Source organism: Microcaecilia unicolor, chromosome 9 (genome assembly GCF_901765095.1).
Source record: "Microcaecilia unicolor chromosome 9, aMicUni1.1, whole genome shotgun sequence".
In the NCBI taxonomy this organism is placed as follows: Eukaryota; Metazoa; Chordata; class Amphibia; order Gymnophiona; family Siphonopidae; genus Microcaecilia; species Microcaecilia unicolor.
In genome coordinates, this window is record NC_044039.1 from 88,590,195 (window position 1) to 88,607,553 (window position 17,359).

Sequence of the window (17,359 nt, forward strand, 5' to 3'; positions counted from 1 at the left end):
ACACTTGTGGTGGTAAATGGGAGCCCTCCAACCCCCCCAAAAAACCCACTGTACCCACATGTAGGTGCCACCCTTCACCCCTTAGGGCTATGGTAGTGGTGTAGAGTAGTGGAGTGTGGGTTTTGGGGGGGATTTGAAGGGCTCAGCACCCAAGGTAAGGGAGCTATGCACCTGGGAGCTATTTTTATTTATTGTTTTACTTTTTAGAAGTGCCCCCTAGGGTGCCCGGTTGGTGTCCTGGCATGTGAGGGGGACCAGTGCACTACGAATCCTGGCCCCTCCCACGACCAAATTTCTTGGATTTGGTCGGGTTTGAGATCACCGGCTTCAGTTTCCATTATGGGCAAAAACTGAGGCCGACCATCTCAAACTCAGCCATTTCTGACATTTGGGTGGCCCCAACCGTATTATCGAAAAAAAAAAGATGGCCAGCCATCTTTTTCGAAAATACGGTTGGCTCTGCCCCTTCGTGGCACCGTACTCGGAGATGGCCGGCCATGGAGATGGCTGGCGCCATTCGATTATCCCCCTCTATGTGGCATAAATGCACAGGAGGCAAGTCTTTTTTCAATTGGAAGGAAGTTCTGGAATGAGAGGTCACTGGATAAAGGTGAAAAGGGACAGACTCAGTAGTAGCCTGAGGAAATACTTCTTCTCAGAAAGAGTGATGAGTTCACAGAACGGTCTTCCAGTGAAGGTGGTGGAGATGAAGACTGTATCTGATTTTAAGCACGCTTGGGACAAATACACAGGATTTCTAAGGTACAGGAAGGTATAGTAGATGACATGGGTGGGCAGACTGAATAGGCCACATGGTCTTTATCTGTCGTCATATTTTTTTTTCTCTGTTTCTATTTGGTCTGTAAAATCTATCAGCAAAAATGTTTTTGCAATATGCCTGCTCAAAAGAGCTTACAGTCTCAGGTGATGTCATTGCTTGTGCCTTTCTGCTACATTTCATTTACTCCAGCTGTGATTTTATCAGTGTGTGAGTGGTTGCCTCTTTTTTGATGAATGAGGTTTGGTAGTACTGCCTTATTGCTGTTTTAAGATTTACAAAAGGATATTCTGTTTGAGGAATGAGCAGGTTATGTAGGAGATGAGCAGCACAAGTTATCTATAAATTAAAAACCCAGGGTGCAAGGCATATTTAATAGGCTTCTGCTCTTGGGCAGTGGAGAAAATCAGGGTGACTGGAAGAATAGCCCAGATATAAAACTTACAGGAGCAGAAAATTATGAATAGTGGACTTCAACACAACAGGGAACAATGTTCAACAGGCTAGTGAGCAGTAAAAATTATCTGAGAAAGTTGTCCATATTCATATTCAGTGGACTCAACCAGATGTCCAACCACTAAATGTATTTGGTTAAATTTTGGCAGTATGACTATAAGCCATACCCTAGAAACACTTAGGGGACCTTTTACTAAAGATTAGCTTGAGTTATCTGCGGCAGAGCCCATAGGAATAAAATGGGCCCTGCTGAAGATAACGCGAGCTAATCTTTAGTGAAACACCCCCTTAATGCGTTATTTCTTCTTAACTAGATATATTTTGCCAGCCCAGAGCACTGAATATACTGGGGCTCACTAGCCAGACAAAATTCATCCAGTTTGGGAGGAGGGAAAGATTCAAAATGCTAAAACTTGTCTTATTTACTCCCAAAGTTACCTGGACAAATCTTTTGAATATCAGTCTCTCAGAGAAAGTAAAAATAATATTAGGCATTTTTCTCATACATATGAGAATAGGACAGTATACATAAGCAATCCACACACATTTCTAGTTATTAACAACCTGGACATATAGAGCACTTTGGTATATGTCTCTTTGTGTGATTAGTTGACACAGTGTTACCAACCTAAATCTGTGCTATCACTCTAGGCCAGGTTTTCTTAGCGCCACCCCCATACATTGTAGTCTTTATTATTCTGATGTAGTTTTTCAATGGGAATCACAGGAGAAGGGCTAAAGGGCCTTCCTGACAATGAATCATTTGTTCTGTTACAAACTGAAAGGCTTTCCTAGTATATAGCAGTGCAAGAAGTATTATGAATTAGATAATGATAGAGAGGAAAAGACAAGAGCTTCTCGAACTGATACTTAGGGGCTTGAAATAAACTTCAGAGTTATTAATGGTTTTTATAGGAAAAGTGATGTGAGAGCATTGCACAATGCCTTCTGATGAGAACTGTAAGTGAATGGAGAATAATCATACACAGTGGTTTCTTGATGAGACTCTAATTAGATGGAGCATAGTGGCTCCATGTTGAGAGCTAGATGAAAGAGAATTAAAGGGAAAGGGAAATGGGACTTGAAATACCGCCTTTCTGAGGTTTTTTGCAACTACATTCAAAGCGGTTTCATATATTCAGGTACTTATGACTGGACATCTATGATAATGCTCTGGTGAGGGAAGGTTGGTAAGTAGTTTGGAAAAAGACCATAAATGAGAGTTCATTCTAAAGAAATAAGACAAAATGTCATGCATAATAGCTCCCTAATGAGATCTAAAATAGGAGAAAGTAATAGGGATCCTTTGAGTACTGGATAAGGATCCGTAAGGATAGATAAACAGAAGAACCCCAAAGTAGCTGAAAATCTGATGACAAATTTGGTTGGCTTTGTTTCACAATAATTAGTATGTGAAATTTTTTGAATAGCAATGATCCATAGGATCTGGTATTTAGGAGTTAGGAATCCACTTTTGGAAACATGCTGACTTTATTGTTCCTGCTGATTTTTCTTTCAGTTTTGCACTTGGGCTGTTTGGTTTGGATAAGCTCCTCAGGAGTGTTTCCAAGAGGGGGCAGCAGTCTTTTCTTACTATTTCTATTTTCTGACAACCACTGAGGGGGCAACTCAAATGGCCCAAAGCCAAACTGCATAGAGTACTTGTCCTTGAAGTCCTCTGATTCCATTGGCATGGCTGGAGCCACCTGAGCAGCAGAGTCTGTGCTTTGTGGGATAAACTTCTGCATCAGCGTTTGTTCCATTTTTAATTTGGGGCCTGGGATTTCTTTCTGTTTGTAGTCACTGGAACCAATGGATTTGGTCTCATTCTCCTCTTCATCCTCTGTTGATTTGAAGATCTGCTGCTGCCCAATGTGAAACATCTCAAGTAACTGGCTCCCAGAGCGCACACTGGGTTCCAATGTGCCTTCCACCATACCCTCTAAGCTAATCACATTTCTCCTGCTGTACCTGCGGTGCAGCTGTACAATGGTCCCAGCTAAGCATTTACGGACCGATTTATTAACAGTCAGATAGAGCAGAGGATTAGCCAGGAGAGACACCTTAGGCAACCAGATGGCTGTAAGCAGTAAAATCACAGAAGTGTTTTGACTATTGAACATGGTGTGGTAAATAACCATAGTCATGTAAGGAATGCTACAGATAATGAAGATCAGCACCATGGACAGCAGCATGGCATGCAGTTCTGCTTCACGCTGTGAGACATAAGGGATAGAGATAGAGTTTTGTGGAGTCCTTAAAGCAGCAATGATGACTTTCTTCTTCCTACTCACACTGAGTGCTCTACGGATAAGGACCATGAAGAAGAAAACCAAAGCTACAGGCCCAAAGACTGTAGTAATGTTGTAGATAATGACATACACCAAATGCCCCAATGAATAGCTCCAGAATTCTGTGCAGTTGGACATGACATAAATATCAGTTACATTAGTTACCATAAACACTGGGATGCTGGCAACTATCGCATGAACCCAGATATAAATGATCAAATTGCGAGCCTTGCTGTCAGATATCTTTCGTTCCAAAGGATATAAAATGGAGTAATACCTACAAAAAGAATTATAACAGTCATTTATACACATCATGAACAATCCATCATTCAAACAGAACTTTTAAGTAATTTGAGGACTGAAAGGCATTAAGGGGGGGGGGGGGGTCTTTTACTAAAGATTAGTGCATGGTATTTGCCACAGAACTCATTTTATTGCTTTGGGTCCTGCTGCAGATAACATGTGCTAATCTTTTGTAAAAGACCTCCCAAAGGAAGGTAAGCAAGTAATTAGGTGAAAGTGATAATGGATTCTAAAGTTAGTGTTCCATCTTACCCTCTAATTTACAACTTTTAGACTCCATTCTAGGGTACATTTACAACTAACACTTTCCAAATTCCCTAAGTAGGATATGACTGTTGTACAGGAGCATATTCATCTTGGGTAATAGAGGAACAACCTGACATGTTGAACGTAGAGTGCTAGGCAATGACAGCCAGCAGACTTCTGCTGAATTTGCCTGAGGTTGAGGTGGCAATGTGCAATTAAGGCCAATAACAGGTGCATTGGAAACCCCTCAGAAATCTGTAGGATGCGAACAAGTAGTCAGTGCCCACCAATAAGAAAGCATTTTGAATGCATCTTTTTGAAAGATAAGATGACAAATAGTGGCAAAATGGATCATTTTCAACAGGAAGGCACACATGTGGACATGCTGCTCCTATTAATAAAATAGCAGCATAAAAACCTATGTATCTTTACAGAATTATTCTAAGGAAATAGGCACACATATTTACACTTCTCTAAGGCAGGAGTAATCGTGTGTATGTTATGTGTCTGTAAGGGTAGATGCAGATGTAAGTATTTCACAAAATACTGTATATATAAAAATACAAATCCTTCCTCTGCTCCACTTATTCTCCATTCCTAGGAATGCTTTCATATATGTAGTGTAACAGTAGACACTGTAAAAGGCAATTGTATAACTAGGCACCTGCACTGGTGCACCGTTGTGTGCATTAATTTACAGAATAGTAGCACTTATGTGCATAAGGGTGTACTTACCATGAAAGTCCTATAGCAGGGAAACTGTGTGCTATTCTGTAATGGTGTGCATAAGTGACACAGAGGGGCATTTTTGAAAGGACGTCAAAGTCAGAATAGAGACTTCAAAGTCAGAATGTCACAAACGGTCGTCCATTTCACATATATTTTCAAACAGGATACAACCTGTTCAAAAATATATGAGATGGACATCCATGCTCTGGAAATGTCCTGCGTGAACATCCATTTTATAAACTGAGGAGTCCAAATTTTGAACAGGGGAAAACAAGGGATGGGTATAGCAGCATTTTTAGAAAATAGCCATATGCTATGTACAGCAGAGGGTCAGCCTAGTGGTTAGTGCAGTGAACCGTGAACCATAGGCCCAGGTTCAAATCCCACTTTAACTCTTTGTTTTGTAATTGTGAGTCTTCTAGGAACAGAAAAATATCTACTGTACCTGAATGTACATCACTTCAATGGCCTTCAGGCTTGCAGGTGTCTTATATATTTAAGTACAGAAAGTATTCTTCTGTTTCTGGAGGGCTCACAATTTAATAAAAAGAGTTGAAGTGGGATTTGAACCTGGGACTCTTGGTTTACAGTCTACTGCACTAACCACATATTCCTTAGACCTGCTTCCTGCTCTGTTATGAATTCCTAAAATATCTGAAGCTGTCAGAGAGCCTGGTATCCCCTTCTGTTTTCATTTTCAGGGGAGAGGGAGGGGGACAGCAACCACTGGGGAATTAAGGAGGTGTCATGCATTAATCCCTCCAGTGGACAGCTGCTCAATCAGAGCACCTTTCTGTAACATGGACATTCCCGAAACAAGGTCTAAAAAAGGATGTCCTTTTTAGACATGGATGTTTCTTCACCTTCGGTAATCGCTGTTGGACATTCAGATTTCAGGCCCTTCCTCGTCCTGCCCAAAACACACCCAGAACATGATCCCTTGCTATTTGGACATACTGCAGTGTTAGACATCCTTATTCTGCCTTTGCAAAATCAGGATTTGGACATTTCAAGCACATGGACGTCCATTTTGGCCTTTTGAGATGTCTATATGATTCAAAAATGAGTGCCATAGTGTATAAATACAAGGGAGCACGCATGTGGGCAGAGCATAGGCAGGGTATGGATGCGGCTCCCATGTACACATGTAAGTTACAGAAAACTGCAAGTTATGTGTGTACCTGCTGAATTAAGGTGCCAGCAGTTTTGCTAGGTCTATGGTTGATGTGATCATGGGCATGTAAATTTAAGGTACACCAATATTGGGTTACGCTAATATTCTATAATGGAATCTGGGCACCCAGATGCCATTTAGAATAGGATCTCACTGCACATCCTAGGGGCTCTTAAATGGAGATGCCTAGTCATGTGTATATCCCTGGACAAATTTATAAGAGCCTACTTGAGCATATAGAACAGTATTTTAGTGTTCAAGTCCCTTATAAAATGACCTCCATAGTGATCAAATGGGTCCTCTTTCAACTGTTACAGAATAATTAGGGTTTCTGATTTTAGATTTTAACCAATCAATACCATTAAAATATCCCTAAACACAAAAATGAAGATGTGTTTATTGGATAAACACTGAAAAACATCACTTATCCTAGCACTCTCTGACCATTCTGGTGGCCTGTCTTGTATACTCCACTCAGTTTTTCTGCCTTTTCTGTGTTGACAACTCCTAAGTGTCACACACACACACACACACACACACACACACAAGTGTGTGTGTGTGTGTGTGTGTGTGTGTGTGATTCCACTGCAAAAGATACCCAGCAACAGTACCTGTGAAGTGAAAACATGGGGGGGTCGATATTCAAAGCTATTTAACTGGCCAAACACCTCATTGATGGTTAAATTGCTTGTGCAGGCTATCTGCTGATATTCAGTGGTACCAGTTAGGGACACTGAATATCGCCACAGCCCATTAAAGTGGACTGCCCCTGGATCACCCACAAAATGAGTTGGCACTTATGTGGTTAAATGCCATTATTCAACACTTAACCCGCTAAGTTAAGCAGTCAAATCTGACTGCATAAAATTCAGTGTCGCTTAGGCGGTTAAGTGCTGAATATCACACTTCACTACACTTAATATTGCACTTAACTGCACAATATCGCATTTCACTGCACTTAATATCACACTTAACGAAATATTGCACACGCATAAGAGAGAGCGGCTAAAAAAACACTCACTGCCACTGGCTGAATATCTACCCCAGACTTTTCCCCCTAACTAGCTGGAAATTAAACACATATACACTATTTGCAATTTGTAATCACCTATGAATAGAAGTCTTAACAATAATATATGGACAGAAGAGTCCGATACTGCACCTGTTTCTAGTATTTGGCAATGAAAGATACGGAGCTGAATGCACACTGATACTTCATTTGTCTATAGCAGTTAGGATTAAGAGCTGAGTGCATATTGATACTGTACCTGTCTATAGCAATGGATGTATAGCTAAGGATTGTTACAGAGCAGAAAACTTTGTGCAAGAACTTGATGACTTTACAGAAGATCAGTGTGTAGATCCACCAGCAGCAGGTAGGACTTGCACTGAGGATAATATCGAAAGGCAAACAAACAAGGCTGGTACAGATTCCTGAGCAGGCCAAATTTTTTATAAATTTGTTGGTTACAGATTTGTACACTGACATTCTACAAGTTGACCATAACACCATGAGGTTTCCTGGGGAAGTAAAAAGGAAAAAAAAACATGATGTACATCTGTGCTTCATTTTTCATCATTGTATCAATAACCTTATGGTCAGAAATTGAACACAATCCCAGAACATAAGACATTTGAAATTACATGACAAAATACTTTGCTAAGTCCTTTTTGTCGTATTCAAAGATATGGGATTCCTATCACATTATAAACCGTATGATTCAACTGCTTTTTCACTTTTTCATCTATCTTTATTAGTTTATAATTAATGTGATACAAAAATAATCTAGCTTCTCAACAGTAACATGAATCAGAAGTATAATAACTAAAAGGGAATAGATGCTGAGTCTTTCTTCCTGCCCCTCTCCCCTTTCACAAGGTACTTAGATTTATATTTCTTCCACCATTTTTTCTATAGGTAGCCATTTCTTTAAAATGGTCCACTTTTCAATTTCTCTTAATAATTACTGCTTCATAGTGATGGATGATGCAACTAGTGTTCCAGCAAAACCAAAAAAGTAAGGCAACATGAAAGGAGGATTCCAAGGATCTGGTTCAAAAACCTTTGATACAGTCAAACGTCTCCAAACGTATCCAGTCGCCTAGTGTGTATCAGACTCGACTTGGCCTATTTGTATGCGAACCGCTGCAAGTTTTACTGAGTAGGTGATACGCCGCTGGTTTTCTGACTTCAGTGCTGGATTTGTATGCCAGTTCTACATATATATACACAGAACACTCACATGTTGCCACTTCTGACACAGGCATCCATGCCAAAATACGGCCATGTCAATCTGATACACCCTAGGCGATTGGATACTTTTGGAAACGTTTGACTATATTAAAGGTTTTTGAACCAGATCCTTGGAATCCTCCTTTCATGTTGCCTCACTTTTTTAGTTTTGTTGTTGCATATCCGTGGGGTTATGACCTCCTTCTTTCCTTTTTGGACAAATAGTGGTCGACCACAGGTTTATATTTATTAATTCACCAGTTGATATTCAGCCCACGGCGGTCAGCTGACCACCACATGCAGAATTAACCCCAATTATTCAATGCCGGGCCCCAGATGATATTCAAATCCACCCACTCACTTAATCCTGCCCGTTGCAGGGGGGTTTTGCCTTGGATCTGGGCATTGGGAGGGGGAGTAGGCATCAGATGGGGGGTGTCTGACATCATTCGGGGGTGGGAAGGAGGGGTGTCATACTCTGCTTCTTGGGGATTTGGAGGGAAGGAGGGGGGATCAGAAGGGGTGGGTGTACATGTTCTATGGGAGTTGTAAGGGAGGGAGGAAGGAAGGATCAGAAGGGTGTGTTATGAAGACCCAAAAGGTTAACCAGGCTCCAGCCAATATTCAGACCGGTGCCCAGTTGCTTTTGCTGCATAAAGTTAGGACAGCCTTTCTTCTGTCCTGAGTTTATGCTGTTGCTCAGCCAGTTAGCAAATTGAAAATCTCTGTTAACCGGCTAGTGTTCTGCACCACCTCCACTCTGCCCATAAACTAGTTGGTTTCAGAATGGCCATGAGTTGGAAAGCGCGGGGTACAAATGTAACAAAAAAATAAATAAATATTCAGTGACACTGTCCAGTTAAGTGCCACTGAATATCTCCCGTTAACCCCAGACAGGCAATTTAAACAGCCAGGAGCCTCTTCTGGCCATCTGAATCACTTTGAATAATCAACCACAATTGCTGTCATAATATAACTTGGTTATGAACTGCCCAGCAGCAGCCCAATACAATTAGGTTTATATCAAATGCCTGAAATAAATATCTAAAAGCCTCTTTTCTGTAATTTTGATAGGATTAATTAGCACCAAAGATTTCCAAAGTACATGCATATATTCTAAGCATTCATCATTGATTTTTGGCCATACTTTAGTCCAATATTTTTTCAGTGTGGAGCAAAATGGAACAGTTTTTAAAAATTTTATTTATAAAGTTTAACAATTATATCTAAGCAATTTCACTTGTACAGAAAAGTGTTACAAAACGAAATCATTGCTTCTTGAAAAGAAGGATCCAAGACTTAATGAGAGGAAAGATAAGAAAACATTAAAGGCAATAACATACCCCAGGTACATGAGCTAGATGCTAATTAAATGAAGAGCTCAGCTCAATCTCCTGTATCTCTCTTAGTTGTTAAAAAGGCTGACAAGTGAAAAGATTCAAAGAAAACATACTTAACAGCATCATGTGTAATAATACATTTACATGGATACCTTAAAAAAAAGTTCCACCTATTTGAAGAATGCCAGGTTTCAATAATAGAAACTGCTTACATCTACGTTGAGTGCCTCTTGATACAACAGGAAATATTTGAATCTTGAAGCCTAGAAACAATTTCTCTGTTTCTGAAAAACATTCTCAATAACCATTGTTTGTCAGGAGATAAAGCCACCGAACCAACCAAAGTCGCTGCGGTGGCTACTTCTGTGTCCGAAGTATTCAATATAGCAGAAACATTTAAAGAAGCTTGCTGCTGTTTCACTGCTTTCCTTGGTAGATAATAAACTTGTAAGAAAGGAGGAAATTTATCCTCCAGTATACCCAAAATTTCCTTCATATATTGCTTTACCATTTCCAATGGTGTAACTGTAGTTTAAGAAGCGAAGATTGTTGCTCCTTGCAAAATTTTCAAGGGTTTCACATTTATTTCTCAAATTAGACAAATCTTTAACAAAAAAAGTCTGCAAGTTCTGAATACCAGAGAAATCCATATTAATTTGATCCACTTGAGAAGACAACTCCTTCGCCTCAGTTTCAGCTTTTCCTACTCTCAGTTCTACTTGAGAAAGCTTCTGTGTAAGAACACCAGTTTGTGAAAACAAAGTCTTCCCCAAATCCAAAATTAAAAACCATAAGGAATCCAATGTTACGTCAGTAGGCTTCTTTTGCAAAAACACAGGAACAGACACTACAGATGTAGACTCAGGAAATTCGCCTATCAGTTCCTGTTCAGCAACTCTTTGATTCCCCCGCTTTACTAACAGCAAGGTTGTTTTCCCAGGAGAGAACTTTCAAACCATCTCCCCCAATCTCCCTCCGATGTAATCGAGCCTCACTCAAAACAGTGCCCCGCATATTTCCCAAAGAAGGCACTATTGACTTAAGGAGTAGAGAACTTGATCCTTGAGCTGCGGGGTAGGAGCTCTTCGGCTGGGGCTCAGCGATGTTTCAAATCTTGGAGATGCCGCCACATCCTCTCTCACAGCTGGCGTCTCCAACGGGACCTCTCCTGACCCAGGGCCGTGCCTAGGGTCTCTGGTGCCCCCCTGCAGACTATCAGTTGGCGCCCCCCCCCCCCCCCCCGGTCTAGTATAAAATGCCATAAATAAATATAAACTTTTAACGTTGAGAACCTGATTATCAAAGTGCACATATTCCAAACACTATAATGAAAATAAAATGATTTTTTCTACCTTTGTTGTCTGGTGACTTTGTTTTTCTGATCATGCTGGCCCAGTACCTGATTCTGCTGCTATCTGTCCTCTTAATTCCATTTCCAGGTCTTCCTTTCCATTTATTTCTTTACTTTCCTCCTTTCTTGCCTTACATTGGTAAGTAAAAGCTGGGTCCTCTGCAGACTTGATTGTCCAGTGGATCCAGCTTCTGCCTATTTTCTCCATCCATGTGCAGGTTTTCTCCCTTTTCCCTCATCTCATCTGCTTCCTCTCTCTTCCCTCCCCTCCATCCATGTCGATCATTTCTTCTCTCTCCCTTCCCCTCCATCCATCTGCATTGCCTTCCTCTGTCTTCCTTCCCCTCCATCCATGTTCAGAATTTCTCCCCTTCATCCATGTGCATCTCCTTCCTGTCTTCCCTCCCCTCCATCCATGTCCAGCAACCCTCCTCTCCCACCTGCCTTCCCCTCCATCCACCCATGTCCAGCACCTTCCCTCTTTCTCTCTTACCCTTCCAGCCAGTGTCATCCCTCTTTCTCTCTCCATCCTTCCACCCATTACCCTCTCCCAATCCTTCCGTCCATTGTCTCCCTCTATCTCCCCTTCCTTCTAGACAGTTCTCTTTCTCGACCCTTTTCCATTCAGCATTTCCTCTCTCTCCCCATCCTTCCAGTGTCTTTCCTCTTTCCCTCCCTACCAGCGTCTTCCCTCATTCTGACCCCTCCTTCCAGCATTTTTCCTTTCTCCCTCCTTTCATCCAGCCTTTCTCAGTCTGACAGCTAGGGTCTCCCCCAGTTTCTCCCCAGCAGCTTCTCTCTCTCCTACCCATGTCCCCTCTTTCCACTCATCTCTCTCTCTCTCTGTACCCCCTTCCATCCAGCATCTTCTCTCTAGCTCTCCCCTGCTCTTTTCCATGTCCCTGGCTCTCCCCTGCTCTTTTCCATGGCCCCTCTTTCTCTCCCCATCTCTTTCTGGCTCTCCCCTGATTTTTTCCATGTCCCTGGCTCTCCCCTGATTTTTTCCATGTCCCTGGCTCTCCCCTGCTCTTTTCCATGGCCCCTCTTTCTCTCCCCATCTCTTTCTGGCTCTCCCCTGCTTTTTTTCCATGTCCCTGGCTCTCCCCTGCTTTTTTCCATGTCCCTGGCTCTCCCCTGTTCTTTTCCATGGCCCCTCTTTCTCTCCCCATCTCTTTCTGGCTCTCCCCTGCTTTTTTCCATGTCCCTGGCTCTCCCCTGCTCTTTTCCATGGCCCCTCTTTCTCTCCCCATCTCTTTCTGGCTCTCCCCTGCTCTTTTCCATGTCCATGGCTCTCTGCTGCTCTTTTCCATGTCCCCTCTTTCTCTCCCTCTCTCGCTCCTACCGTTTCCAGCCACGTTCTCTTCTCTCCCTCCGGGCCTCTTTACAGTTCCAGTTACCCAGTTCCAGGCTGGAAATTTTGGGACAGTCCTGCATTTCTGCCCATTCTATGCTGTTGCATTATGGGACTCGAAGCACTCAATGGGCACTACAAATCCCACACTGTTTTGGGATATAAGTTCAAAACCAGGATTGCCCCAAAATCTCCAGCCTGGAACTGAATAGCTTGGCATCTCTGCAGCTCTGCCCTTCCCTACCCTTCATGCCCCAACATCTGCCCTGCCCTTGCCTACCCCTTTCCCCATCCTTCCTTGTAACTCAACATCAGTCCTGTCCTTCCCTTCCCCCATAGCTCAGCATCAGCTCTCCTACCTACTCATAGTTGGGAACAGTCCTGCCCTTCCCTCCCCCATAGTCTAACATCTCCTCTTCCCTTCTTACAGATGGACCCACACATCGGGGGTCCCTTATTTCTAATCTTTTTGCTATTGTTTTCAATAGCATTTACTATCATTGTGGGTTAAATCTAGATAGCCTCCCCCCCCCAGTCCAGCACCGCTGTTTTCCCTCTCTCCAACCCCCCCCCCCCCCCCGAGCACCGCTGTTTCCCCCCTCTCTCTCCAACGCTTTGTTTTCCCCTTTTTCTCTCCCCCAAGTCCAGCGCCATTTTGTTCCCCCCTCCTATCTCTCCCCGTGTCCAGCGCCCCTTTTGTCACTCCTCCCTCCACGGACCGTCAAACCTTACCTTAACAAAGACGAAAGCACACTGCCCACATCCTTCCCTCGCTCCTCCGAGTCCTGCTCTCGCTCACACACTTCCTGTTTGCGCAAGGGTGGGACTCGTGAATGACGAAAGCAGAGGGAAGGATCCGACGCCGGCTGGGCTCAAATCAGCTTCTTATTGCTGCAACAAAGTAAGAGAAAACTTGACAGTCGGGGCCCGGGGGTGGGAGGATGAGAGGGAGAACGGAACGTGGTTGGTGGTAGGCTTGGGAAGGGGCTGGGTCTCGGGAGGCGTGTTGCGGAACGGTAGGTGGGAGGAAAGGGAGGGGAGGAAGCATAAATTTAAAAAAATGTGCCTGCCTGCATTTTTTTAAAAATCCGTTTTTAGTTACGCCACTGCCCGGGGGAGGATATGCGAGGGGATGTTGGGTGGGCGGGCTCCAGCGCTGCTGTCGGGGTCCGGGAGCTGAGGTAGGTGGCGGCGGTAAGCATGGCGCGGCGGCGCCCTCCAGAGGTCGGCGCCCTCCTGCCATGCTTACCTCGCTTACCGGGTTGGCACGGCCCTGGGGCGGGCTCCAGCGCTGCTGTCGGGGTCCGGGAGCTGAGGTAGGTGGCGGCAGTAAGCATGGCGCGGCGGCGCCCTCCAGAGGTCGGCGCCCTCCTGCCATGCTTACCTCGCTTACCGGGTTGGCACGGCCCTGTCCTGACCTCTCTGCCAGCCCAAGACTTCTTAAATGTAGATCCATCGGACCGATGATGGGGGATTCAAGTGGCTGGGAGGCTAGAGCAGCCGCTTTCCCCTGACATTTAAGTATTTTTCAAGAGCAAGAACCAAGAAGTCAGATGCACCTCAGTTACGTACGGCCATCTTGAATCCTATTACCAAAATGGCACATTTTTGAAAGAGTACCAACTTCCATATTGTATTACCAACATCTGTATGTTCCTTAGGGTCAAGTACTTTAACTTTAGATGGCCCTATGCATCAGACAGAACATAGTGCTTTTTCACCTTCTAATCACCCATCCATCTTTGCCTCTGTTTCTCACCCTTAGCTTTTCTTCTTGAGACTACCACTGGAATGTTTTATGGATCACTTCTATATTCCAGAATTGCCATCTTCTGCTTATACTACCCTGACCTGAGAAAGGAGGTTTTAACCTTTAAAAGCTAGTCACAATTTCAATTATTACCAATTAATTGTAATAATTGATTGTTAACATTAATTGTAATTAATTGGATCATAAGCTAATTAATTTGAGATCCATGCTCAAATTTTGGCACCATATGTACAATCCAGGAGAAAATGTATTAATTTAGTCTAATAAAAATGGTATAACACCTTATATTCTTTTTAGTCTCTGGTGAGGCCCCACTTAGAATACTGAATGCAATTCTGGAGACTGCACCTACAGAAAGATGTAAACAGGATGGAATCGGTCCAGAGGGCAGCTACTAAATTGTTAAGCAGTCTCGGTTATAAAACATATAGAGATAGGCTCATGTGCGAGAACACGACATCATGAACCTCAACATATATATGCTGGAAGAGAGGCGGGATAGAGGAGATATGATAGAGACGTTTAAATACCTCAGTGGCATTAATGAACAGGAGGTGAAACATTTTCAAATGAAGGAAAACTCTGGAATGAGAGGGCATAGGATGAAGTTAAGAGGAAACAGACTTAGGAAGAATCTAAGAAAATACAGAAAGGGTGGTGGATGTGTGGAATGGTCTCCCAGTGGAAGTCGTGGAGACAAAGACTGTGTCAGAATTTAAGGAATTTAATTTAATTTTTGTTACATTTGTACCCCGCACTTTCCCACTCATGGCAGGCTCAATGCGGCTTACATATTATATACAGGTACTTATTTGTACCTGGGGCAATGGAGGGTTAAGTGACTTGCCCAGAGTCAGAAGGAGCTGCCTGTGCCTGAAGTGGGAATTGAAGTTCCTCAGTTCCCCAGGACCAAAGTCCACCACCCTAACCACTAGGCATGTGGGATCACTTAAGAAAAGGAGGAGTTAGTAGTTACTGTGGAAAGGCAAAGTGGATGGTCCATTTGGTCTTTATCTGCCGTCATGTTTCTATGTTTGATACCTTTTGTGCAGCATGAGACTTTCAGGCTTATTTTCGAAAGTGATCGCCGGGCAACCTCCGACATAAATTGGGAGATGGCCGGCGATCTCTCAAAAGCGGCGAAATCGGTATAATCGAAAGCTGCTTTTTTGACAGCATCGCCGCTTTCCCGTCGCCGAGCCGGCGAAAGTTCAAGGGGGCGTGTCGGCGGAGTAGCAAAGGCGGGAAATGGGCAGGCATGGGCGTGGCTACCAGATGGCCGGCTTTCACGGATAATGGAAAAAAAAGCGGCGTTAATCAGTATTTCGCCGGGTTTACTTGGTCCTTTTATTTTCACGACCAAGCCTCAAAAAGGTGCCCCAACTCACCAGATGACCACCGGAGGAAATAGGGAATGGCCTCCCCTTACTCCCCCAGTGGTCACCAACCTCCTCCCACACTAAAAAAATAAAAATAAAAACCTTTTTTGCCAGCCTGTATGCCAACCTCAAATGTCATATCCAGCTCCCTGACAGCAGTATGCAAGTCCCTGGAGCAGTTTTTAATGGGTGCAGTGCACTTCAGGCAGGCAGACCCAGGCCCATCCCCCCCTACCTGTTATACTTGTGGTGGTAAGTGTTGAGCCCTCCAACCCCCCCCCCCAAAACCCACTGTACCCATATGTAGGTGCTCCCCTTCACCTATAAGGACTATGGTAGTGGTGTAAAGTTGTGGGGAGTGGGTTTTGTGGGGGATTTGGGGGGCTCAGCACCCAAGGTAAGGGAGCTATGCACCTGGGAGGTATTTGTATATTTTTAAAACATTTTTAGAAGTGCCCCCTAGGGTGCCCGGTAGCTGTCCTGGCATGTCAGGGGGACCAGTGCACTACAAATGCTAGCTCCTCCCACGACCAAATGCCTTGGATTTTGCCGGGTTTGAGATCGCCGGCATTGTTTTCCATTATCGCTGAAAAACAAAACTGGCCATCTCAAACCCGGCGAACTCTGGCATTTGGCCGGGCTAAACCATATTATCGAAAAAAAGATGGCAGGCCATCTTTTTTGATAATACAGTTCTGGACATCTGTTGCGCCGCTGCCAAAATAGATAGCTGGCGATCTATTTCGCTGGCGACGTTCGATTATGCTCCTCTTTGTGTATGACTCATACCCACCAGGTGAAACATGATCTCTAACTGTTTCCTTTAAGCAGTTCTATATTTGGGCTCTGAGTGGACTTTAATATTCATTTCGAATTATTGTATGCCTGTCTTGATTACCATCACCATTTCTATTATTGTTGGCTTGTTGCTGCTATACTGGATTTTCCTCACTATGCTGGTGGATAAATAGGGTGCTCTCTTAGCATGGGGGCGTGACCTTTAAACCTAACTTTGTGGCAAGGCTGTTTGCTTCCTTGGGTTTATTATTGTGTTTGTGTGGGTTTGGGATGGAGGAAGGTGGGGGGGGAAGTGAGAGGATGGGGTGGAGGTGGAGGGGTGGTAAGGATAAGGGGATCGAGAAGGGTTTGTTTTTTACGCTTATGCAGGACTTGGAGGCTCATTTTCAAAGCATATAAACTTTAAAAGTTACATATGCTTTGAAAATGAGCACCACTGTGTCTCCCTTCCGTGTAATTTCTTTTTGGGTTCCCCATGATGTGCCTCTCATGTGGTATTTGTCTCTTCAGTGTGTGCTTACTTTTCCTGTCTGGGGCAGGTTCATTTTTTTCAGTGAAGTTTTCTCACCTGTCATTTGCTTGACTTAATCAATGACAAGAATTATATCTTGGAATGTAGCTGGTGTCTCCTTACCTGTGAAGCGCTCTAAAATATTATCATGCCTTAACCATTGTAAAGTGGATATTGCTTGTATTCCGGAAGGCTCACAGATCAGGAGCATCAAAAACTTTGAAGGGGATAGGTGGGGAAAGTTTATTACTCCTCGACCATTTGCAGATGGGGAGGGGTAGCGGTCTTATTGTTCAAAAATTTACAAAGTCAGGTGCATCTGGTCACCAAAGATACCTATGGGAGATATTTAATGCTACAGAATACTACACAGGGGTGGGCATTCCATTTACTGTTGGTATATGACCCTAATACGTATGAGCATGCATTTTTTCAGAAGCTGGTTTCTTTGGCCCTGGCAGACATGTCTATTCCACTGTTTGATGGGGGATTTTAATTAGGTTTTTAATCTGCAGTTAGTCAGATCTTCCCCTCTGGCTCAGCCTGGTTTGAGCAGTAATGAGGGCTTACCCTATTTATATGATTCCCTGGATTTGGTTGATCCCTAGAGGCTTTTGCATCCAACTGAGGTGTATTACACACATTTGT

General features: G+C 43.5%; 1 protein-coding gene across 1 annotated transcript in view; it reads right to left on the minus strand.

Annotated features, from left to right (window-relative positions):
- Positions 1–2,694: 2,694 nt before the first annotated feature.
- GPR176 (G protein-coupled receptor 176) overlaps positions 2,695–17,359 on the minus strand; it is a 33,121-nt gene continuing 18,456 nt past the window's right edge. The window contains exons 2-3 of the mRNA XM_030213679.1: positions 7,246–7,498; positions 2,695–3,802 (exon numbers count right to left, since the gene is read on the minus strand). Of these exons, the coding sequence (XP_030069539.1) occupies positions 2,695–3,802; positions 7,246–7,498 (1,361 nt within the window). The remainder of the gene's footprint in view (positions 3,803–7,245; positions 7,499–17,359) is intronic.